This window comes from Embiotoca jacksoni, unplaced genomic scaffold (assembly GCF_022577435.1).
Source record: "Embiotoca jacksoni isolate LCO1_2020_lvr unplaced genomic scaffold, fEmbJac1.0.p SCAF_70, whole genome shotgun sequence".
Lineage (NCBI taxonomy): Eukaryota > Metazoa > Chordata > Actinopteri > Embiotocidae > Embiotoca > Embiotoca jacksoni.
The window spans coordinates 1,123,054-1,133,053 of NW_027185426.1; the positions used below are offsets into that span (position 1 = coordinate 1,123,054).

The window sequence follows — 10,000 nt, forward strand, 5'->3', positions numbered from 1 at the left end:
GTGGGCCGACAGGTAGCTGTGTTTGGAGAACTCCTTCCCGCACTCGGCGCACCTGAGCGCCCGCTCCGCCCTCGGACACGTCAGCAGGTGTTTCCTGAGGCCGCACGCCGCCGCCAGCGTCTCGCCGCAGGACGGGCAGGTGCGCCGACGCCGGGCCAGGTGCGCCTTGAGGTGGCCGCGGGTGCCGAACGTCCGCCTGCAGTGCGAGCAGGCGTGCGGCCGCTGCTTCCTGTGGACGGTCAGCTGGTGGACGCGGACGCTGGTGCGGGCCGAGAACGTTCGGCCGCAGGCGGCGCAGCTGAACGGACGCTCTCGGCTGTGAACCCTCAGATGAGCCTGCAGGTTGGACCGCCGCGAGAAGCTGCTGCCGCAGACGCTGCAGCTGAAGCTCCGCCCGCTGGTCGCCGCAGGATTGAGCTCTGATTGGCCGGGGTCCGCTGTGGGAGCCGCTGATTGGCTGTCTGCCTCCACCTGAGCCCCACCCTCTGCTGCAGGAGGGGCGGAGTCTGGCTGAGGCTCGGCTGCAGAGACTGACAGACATCGGGGGTCAAAGGTCAGCCTGCAGGTCGCATTTAAACTGTGGAGAGTCTTTATTCATGTTAGGTCGTTTTCTGGATGAAACTTTATCGACACTCCGACATTAGAAAGAAAACATCAGAGTGACCTGAAGCTCACCCTCTTCCTCCTGGTCCTGGTTCTCCTCCTGGTCCTGGTCCTCCTCCTGGTCCTGGTCCTCCTCCTGGTCCTGGTCCTCCTCCTGGTCCTCCTCCAGCAGCCTCGTGATTTCCTGCAGCAGACTCTCACAGAGTGTCCTCATCACAGCCTGCATCTCGTCCTGCAACACAAACCGACTGATCGTTAGCCTGTTAGCAATTAGCCTGTTAAATTCAAACTAAATCAAAGATAAAATCAATAACAGCAGTTAGATGACTGGAATAAAGTAATAAAGTGACCGTTCTTCTTCTTTGTTTTAATATTTGGACAGAATAAAAGTCCGCATTCTTCTGAGCGGTACTTGTAACGGAGTACGTGTACTGCAGTACTTTTACTTTGAAAAACCAGCTCACCTCCAGCTCGGTGTTTTCCGGCTTCAGTCGGACTCGGCTGCAGATTTCCGTCACGGCGGTCTTCATGAAGTCCTGAAGGACGGAGGACAAATACAGCGGAGACATTATAATAAAACTCGGAGCTCTAACAGAGGCTGGAACACAACAACAGGACCGGAACTCTGTGATCGCCAGGCACCCGTCAGGACGGAGGGAGGAGAGTCCACCTGTCGCCCCCTGCTGGTTGGAGGTCAACAACACAACAACACGGAAAACTGGAAATAAAAGATCCGAAGAACAGTTTTTAAAATGTCATCTTTAAGTCCATTTTATAACATGTTTAGTTTGAACAAATGATAGTTTCCGACTTTCTACACAAAAAATATTGTAATGATATTAATTAGGGGACAAAATTAATAACAAATACGTTTTTAAACCAGAAATAAAAAATTACAAAATTATTGTAAAACTTTTTTCTTTTTTTTTTGACATTCACATAATTTTGTTTCATTTGAAGAAAATATTTGGGTGTTAGAAAATGATTGTTTTATTGAGTATTTTTTTAAAGAAAAAACAATAAACTATAAACACCATATTAAAATGGTAAAAAAAATGAAATCCAAAAAACAGAATATATAATTATGAACATATAAAAACAATTTGAAAAACTAAAATTGTAATGAGAAAATACTTTTACAAATTAAAATATAAAATATAAATAGATAAAAATAAAGTAAACTCTAAAATAAATTCTCAGGTTTTACTGTACTGATTTAAACTTTTCACATTTGATATTTGGTTTGTTTGAACTGTTTTAATCTTTAGAAACATACGGGGCGAAAGCAGAATTCATCAGTAAACTTTTATTTACGTGATTACATTAATATCGTCAATAATTTCATCTTCAAACAATCAATCAGTAAAATCTGTTCATGACATCACCGTTTATTGATTTAATGAAAATTATGTGAAAAATTGGATTAGTGAAAATAAAATGACTTCAACATTTAGTCTTAGACTAAGATTAAACTAAATTTTCACATCAAAAGTTTCAGACTTCAAATTAAGAGCTCTTTGTTCAGATTTCCAGTTTTCATGTAAAAACACAGATTTAGTTGAAACAAAGTTTAAAAGTCAGTTTCAGCCTCCAGATGGGAACCAGCTGTCAGACCTCGACCTGGGGGACCAATTTAAACGCTCCGCAGGGTTTTTACAGCGAGTCGGTAGGCGAAGCTCGTCTTGACGACCAACTAATATAAAAATGTGACGTGAAGTTCCAGTGAAGCTAAAGCTAACGTTAGCCCTTCAAACCATGTGACACACGTTAACCAACAGGATCACAGCGAAGTGTGTAGTTCAGCTGTCCGTTCACCAGAGGGCAGCATGTCACGCTAATGCTAACATGAATGCTAACACTAGCGCCGACAGACTGAAGGTAAAGCTGTGTCCTCAGCAGGTGAACCAACAGTCACCTGTCTGCAGGTGTGTCTCTGAGTGGGGGCCGTCTGGGGCCCCTCCCCTCCTCACATTAACCCTGACGTGAGCCGAGCGGAGTGACATCATGGACGTCTGAGGAGCGTTGATGTCATCTGTACCTGAGGCCCCGCCCACCTTCCCGCCCCTCCTACTTCTTCTTCTCCTCCTCCTCCTCTCTCTGCTTCCTGTACTGCTCATGGGCCTCCACGATCTCTTTGACGACGGACGGGTCGTCCAGCGTGGACACGTCGCCGAGGTCGCCGGTCGTCTCCATGGCAACCTTCCTGAGGATGCGTCTCATGATCTTCCCGGATCGAGTCTTCGGCAGCCGCTTCACCACCTGAGAGACGGGAAGGAAGCTGAGCTCTGATTGGACATCCTGGTCTGACCGTGGCCCCGCCCACTCTGACTCACCAAGAAGTGTTCAGGGACGGCGTATTTGGCGATCTTGGCGGCAACGAGATCTCTGAGCTGCTGCAGGATGACGAGGGGGTCGTCATGGAGACCATCCTTCAAAACCACGAAGGCAAACGGCACTGAGACACACACACGCACACACACATTATAAATTAAAATAAAAACTGCAAGCAGTGATCTGTGGCCCGCCAAGCTCAGCATATTCCCACTTGCAGTTTTAATTTTTTTCTCGATCTCGTTCTTTATTCTTCTTTTAAAAAAAAAAGCCTGTTTTTGGCAGCTTTAACATCTTCAAAAACTCATGAAAGTTGGTGCCTGACGCAAGTTTCATGAAGTTTGGAGCATCGTTTGACCTTAAACATCAACTTCCTGTCACAGCGAATCATCAAACTTAGCTTCATCGCCCTGGTTATATATATATACTATATACTCTATACCCTATATTCTATATTCTATACTCTATACTATATACCATATACTCTATATTCTATACTATATACTATATATTCTATACTATATACTATATACTCTATACCCTATATTCTATATTCTATACTCTATACTATATACTATATACTCTATACCCTATATTCTATATTCTATACTCTATACTATATACTCTATATTCTATACTACATACTCTATACCCTATATTCTATACTCTATACTATATACTATATACTCTATATTCTATAATTTATACTATATACTATATACCCTATATTCTATAGTCTATACTATATACTCTATACCCTATATTCTATGCTATATACTATATACTATATACTCTATATTCTATACTCTATACTATATACTCTATACTCTATATTCTATAATTTATACTATATACTATATACCCTATATTCTATATTCTATAGTCTATACTATATACTCTATACCCTATATTCTATGCTATATACTATATACTCTATATTCTATACTCTATACTATATACTATATACTATATACTCTATACCCTATATTCTATATTCTATACTCTATACTATATACTCTATATTCTATACTCTATACTATATATTATATACTCTATACCCTATATTCTATATTCTATAGTCTATACTATATACTCTATACTCTATACCCTATATTCTATATTCTATACTCTATACTATATACTCTATATTCTATGCTATATACTATATACTCTATATTCTATACTCTATACTATATACTATATACTCTATACTCTACACCCTATACCCTATATTCTATACTCTATACTATATACTATATACTCTATATTCTATACTCTATACCCTATATTCTATATTCTATACTCTATACTATATACTCTATATTCCATACTATATACTATATACTCTATACCCTATATTCTATATTCTATACTATATACTCTATACCCTATATTCTATATTCTATACTATATACTCTAAATTCTATACTTTATACTATATACTATATACCCTATATGCTATACTCTATACTCTATACTCTATACCCTATATTCTATATTCTATACTCTATACTATATACTCTATACCCTATATTCTATATTCTACACTATATACTCTATATTCTATACTTTATACTATATACCCTATATTCTATATTCTATACTATATACTCTATACCCTATATTCTATATTCTATACTCTATACTATATACTATATACTTTATATTCTATACTCTATACTCTATACTATATACTATATACTCTATACCCTATATTCTATATTCTATACTATATGCTATATACTCTATATTCTATACTATATACTATGTACCCTATATTCTATACTCTATACTCTATACTATATATTCTATAGTCTATACTATATACTCTATACCCTATATTCTATATTCTATGCTATATACTATATATTCTATAGTCTATACTATATACTCTATACCCTATATTCTATATTCTATGCTATATACTATATACTCTATACTCTATACCCTATACCCTATATTCTATACTCTATACTATATACTATATACTCCATACTCTATACTCTATACTCTATACCCTATATTCTATACTATATACTCTATACCCTATATTCTATATTCTATACACTATATACTCTATATTCTATACTATATACTCTATATTCTATACTATATACTCTATACCCTATATTCTATACTCTATACTATATACTCTATATTCTATAATTTATACTATATACTATATACCCTATATTCTATATTCTATAGTCTATACTATATACTCTATACCCTATATTCTATACTCTATACTATATACTCTATATTCTATAATTTATACTATATACTATATACCCTATATTCTATATTCTATAGTCTATACTATATACTCTATACCCTATATTCTATGCTATATACTATATACTCTATACTCTATACCCTATACCCTATATTCTATACTCTATACTATATACTATATACTATATACTCTATATTCTATACTCTATGCCATATATTATATACTCTATACTCTATACCCTATATTCTATATTCTATACTATATACTCTATATTCTATACTTTATACTATATACCCTATATTCTATATTCTATACTATATACTCTATACCCTATATTCTATATTCTATACTATATACTCTAAATTCTATACTTTATACTATATACTATATACCCTATATTCTATACTCTATACCCTATATTATATATTCTATACTCTATACTATATACTCTATACCCTATATTCTATACTATATACTCTGTATTCTATACTTTATACTGTATACTATATACCCTATATTCTATATTCTATACTCTATACTACATACTCTAAATTCTATACTTTATACTATATACTATATACCCTATATTCTATACTCTATACTCTATACTCTATACCCTATATTCTATATTCTATACTCTATACTATATACAAAAATTAATTTTGGGTCACTTTTTGGACGACATTACTTTTTTTGTACATTTCGGACGACATAGTATGACTTTTTTAGTTAATTTTTTTTTTTTTTATCATATTTTGGACAACATACTTTTGATATTTTGGATTACTTTTTTCATGACTTTTTGGAGTATGACCTTTTTCTGAACCGACATGCCTCAAGTTACTTCTCACTGTGAGGTATCTGCTCTAACCAGTGCACAATGAAAAAAAAAAGTCTCTTTTGGACTTTTATTTTTGTATTGTTGTTGAGCTTTGGTTTGGTATTAGTATGACTGCATGTACAAACACACACCCGTGTGGCTTACCCTTAGAGGGACTCAACTTAGGAGGTCTCGCCCTCCGTGAACCATGAACTATGAGTGATACCTGAGCGGGGCTCAAACCCGTGTCTTCATGAGGTTGTTTCCAGCTGGGGGTTGGAGTCACAGACCGCTGGACTATTCCAGTGACTCAACCGACAGTCTGGTTAACTCAACAGGCAAAAGATTCAAAGAATGTCTGCGGCAATTGTGGTCGTATTTGAATGAATATTTGTGGACGGTGGAGGTATAGGTTGCAGTGAGAACTGTCATAATGCTGTCTAACTCCTGGGAATATAGCTGGTGCAGTGGTTACTGCTGTTGCCTTTCAACTACAAGGTTAAAGGTACAATCCTCCCCATTGTCATGACTTAAATAAAAATCATAAGTCAGTTTTGACTTTAAAATGCCGGTCATTTTTTGAACAACATGCCATAGCATGAGTTTTGGGTCACTTTTTGGCCGCCACACCACTGGCACACTGATCGATGAAAACAAACTATTTTGATAACTTTTAATTCCAAACATGTTCAGAGTGCACAGACTCAATTTTAAGTCTGACCGACAAAATCTGTGGGAGGAGTTTGTTAAAGTACAACAATTGTGAATCGCCAAAAATGGTGACTAAATTCACCAAGGTTGTTATTAAAGGTTCAGATTCCACCTGTTGATGGTGATTCAACTTTTAAAGAAGTTGAAACGTTTGCAGAAATTGAAAAAGTTTTGCATTCACTACACATTACAGGAAGATATTTAATATCACGGAGACCCTTGAAAACACGTATATCTACTATCCAAAGAATGTCTGCGGCAATTTTGGTCACATTTGAATGAATATTTATGGACGATGGAGGTATAGGTTGCAGTGAGCCAAAGATTTGTCACAATGCTGACACAATGGTTAGCATTGCTGCCCCTCAGTAAGAAATGGGGGGTGGGGGGGTAGAGTATGTATGATTTAACAATCATACCATAGCATGTCATCTAAATTCTGAAAAAAAAAAATCATACTACGGCAAAAAGTGACTTAAAAGTCATTTTTGGGTCACTTTTTGTACGACATGCTTTATACATGTGTAGGTACACATGAATAGGTAGAACTCTGTAATGTAATGTAATGTAATGTAGTGAAATGAAATGAAATGTAATGTAATGTAATGTAATGAAATGAAATGTAATGTAATGACATGTAATGTCATGTAATGAAATGACATGTAATGTAATGAAATGTAATGCAATGTAATGAAATGTAATGAAATGTAATGTAATGACATGTAATGTAATGTAATGAAATGACATGTAATGAAATGTAATGTAATGAAATGAAATGTAATGTAATGACATGTAATGTAATGTAATGTAATGACATGTAATGTAATGTAATGTAATGAAATGTAATGTAATGAAATGTAATGAAATGCAATGACATGCAATGTAATGAAATGTAATGTAATGAAATGACATGTAATGTAATGTAATGTAATGACATGTAATGTAATGAAATGTAATGTAATGAAGGTGTGAATCAGCAAAAATGGCGACTAAATTCAAAATGGTGGACTTCCTGTTGAGTTGACATAACGGTGCAATGTAACTTTTTGGTGAGTCTAGGTGTGATACACGTGTCCACCGGATTTGGTGAATTTAGGTAAATGTGGCCGCCAGGGCATCTGTTTAGGGGGCGCTCTCGAGCCATTTGGCCACGCCCACTCGCGACTCCACGAGAATACGAAAAATGTATAAGAGACGGGTGTACCAACTTTTATGAGTTTTTGAATATGATAAAGCCTCCAACAATGTAGATATTTACAGAGAATCATAATAATCACTTGAATAAGAATAGCGGTTTCACAGCTTCGGTGCTCGGGCCGCAATAGATGAACGTTTCATTTATAATCACTGAAATTTAAAAATGAAATAAAATGAAATAAGAGCATCGTGTTAATCAGCTTCAAAACCTCTTTAACAAACCAGTTTTTACACTTTAATTAAACAAATTTCACATCCCAGTGAATTAAAGTCATTTAAACTGATGTTAAAGGCCCTCAGACCTGAATGTGACTGCAGGTCCACTGACAGACCAGCAGGAGGCAGCAGAGAATCAGAGACTCTCAGTCTGCTGCTCATCAACTCAACAAATCAAGAGGAGCTCTGAGAGGAGATTACTACATACTGTTTGAGCTTTTACTTTGAAAGGGCCACAGGGAAACATTGTAGAAGAGGTTGCATTTTTGTAATTTTTCTTGTTGCACCAACAACTGAATGTTTCCATGTAAACACAGAGTGTGTGTGTGTGTCTGTGTGTGTGTGTGTGTGTCTGTGTGTGTGTGTGTGTGTGTGTGTCTGTGTGTGTCTGTGTGTGTCTGTGTGTGTGTGTGTGTGTGTGTGTGTGTGTGTGTGTGTGTGTGTGTGTGTGTCTGTGTGTGTCTGTGTGTGTGTGTGTGTCTGTGTCTGTGTGTGTGTGTGTGTGTGTGTGTGGTTGCAGCAGCAGAGGATGCTGGGAGTTCTTACCTTCTCCTTTGATGTCATGTTGGATTCCGATCACAGCTGTTTCTGGAACAGCTGGATGTTCATCCTGCAGACAAAAACACGTTCATCAGCAGACAAGTGCATTTTAATCTTTTATTTCTATTTTTATTTTCCATCTGTTTTTTCCACCTTTTGTCTCGATGTCTTTAATGTTTCATGTGAAGAACTTTGACGTTGTTGAAATGTTTCAAGTAAAGTAAGCAAGTTATTTATGAAGGAAACAAAAAGGTCAATTTGAGTCCAGATCTCATTAAACCGGTTTTAAAATGGTTTTAAAACTGGTTGCACGGTCCATGCCTGTCTCACCAGAGCGTCCTCGATCTCTGCCGTGCCGAGGCGGTGGCCGCTCACGTTGATGACATCATCCATGCGGCCGGTGATCTGGTAGTATCCGTCCTCCGAGCGGTACGCTCCGTCTCCGCTGAAGTAGAAACCTGTCAGAGGACATGTTCAGCTCGCCGCTCAGAGACGTCGCCGTGTGTTCGTTTGTTTACTCACCGGGATACGGTTTGAAATACGCATCAACGAATCTCTGGTGATCGCCATAGATACTGCGAGCCATTCCAGGCCACGGCTGACTGATGCACAGAGCTCCGCCCACCGAGACACCGGAAATGGGCTCGCCCTGCAGACAGGACGGGAAACAATACAACACCACGCAAGAGTTACTTACAGATGATATACTCTTATATGTTTTAATACTTTTATATGATTTAATACTTTTATATGCAGATGATATAGTTTTATATATGACACATTATATACGATATAAGATCTACATTGTGCTGCATGTTTGTACATTTAAATTTGATATTTTTAGCTCATTATATTTCTATATGTTTGCAGAAGAGTTTAATGGAGAGAATTCCTGCAGGACTTTTACATTTTGGTGGTTTTGCTCCAACAAATGATTTTAAAACGACTACGGTCAGCGATTTTGTGAAACCCAGGACCTAGCAGGATGTCTGTCGTCACATTCAGAGGAAACGTTCCCCACTGAGAAGGAGGCCAAGGTTAACTGGTACAAATGAAATCCTGGACAGTTGATGGAACCATAAGAACAGTCCTCATCAGCTTGTGTTCGTTCTGAGAGGATTGGAGTGAAAGTGAAGTGACCTCAACCTCCTCTGAGGATGAGATGTGAAACTGAAGGAGGCCTAATCTAGTCTAATCTACACTCAATAACCAGCGATGATGAAAAACCCTCAAACACCCACAGATTACGGCTCTTTAACGCAGCGCGGGAAACCGGGAAACCAGCGGATAATTAATTTGGGGGAGCGGCGATCATCCCAACACAGTCTGAAAGTCTGTTAATCAAA

The 10,000-nt window shown here is 37.7% G+C and overlaps 2 protein-coding genes across 3 annotated transcripts in view; both read right to left on the reverse strand.

Moving 5' to 3' along the window:
- Positions 1-1,235, reverse strand: part of LOC138215191 (zinc finger protein 658B-like) — a 2,499-nt gene extending 1,264 nt beyond the window's left edge. Inside the window, exons 1-3 of the mRNA XM_069177217.1 lie at positions 1,068-1,235; positions 676-835; positions 1-530 (exon numbers count right to left, since the gene is read on the reverse strand). The exon at positions 1-530 is cut by the window's left edge and continues 1,264 nt beyond it. Of these exons, the coding sequence (XP_069033318.1) occupies positions 1-530; positions 676-835; positions 1,068-1,172 (795 nt within the window). The 5' untranslated portion in view covers positions 1,173-1,235. The remainder of the gene's footprint in view (positions 531-675; positions 836-1,067) is intronic.
- A 665-nt stretch (positions 1,236-1,900) lies between these two features.
- Positions 1,901-10,000, reverse strand: part of LOC138215190 (acetyl-coenzyme A synthetase 2-like, mitochondrial) — a 16,955-nt gene continuing 8,855 nt past the window's right edge. Inside the window, exons 10-14 of one of the 2 annotated variants that reach the window (XM_069177216.1) lie at positions 9,177-9,303; positions 8,985-9,112; positions 8,661-8,724; positions 2,937-3,058; positions 1,901-2,881 (exon numbers count right to left, since the gene is read on the reverse strand). In XM_069177216.1, coding sequence (XP_069033317.1) covers positions 2,717-2,881; positions 2,937-3,058; positions 8,661-8,724; positions 8,985-9,112; positions 9,177-9,303 — 606 coding nt within the window. In that variant the 3' untranslated portion in view covers positions 1,901-2,716. The remainder of the gene's footprint in view (positions 2,882-2,936; positions 3,059-8,660; positions 8,725-8,984; positions 9,113-9,176; positions 9,304-10,000) is intronic. The other variant, XM_069177215.1, reaches the window with a different exon arrangement.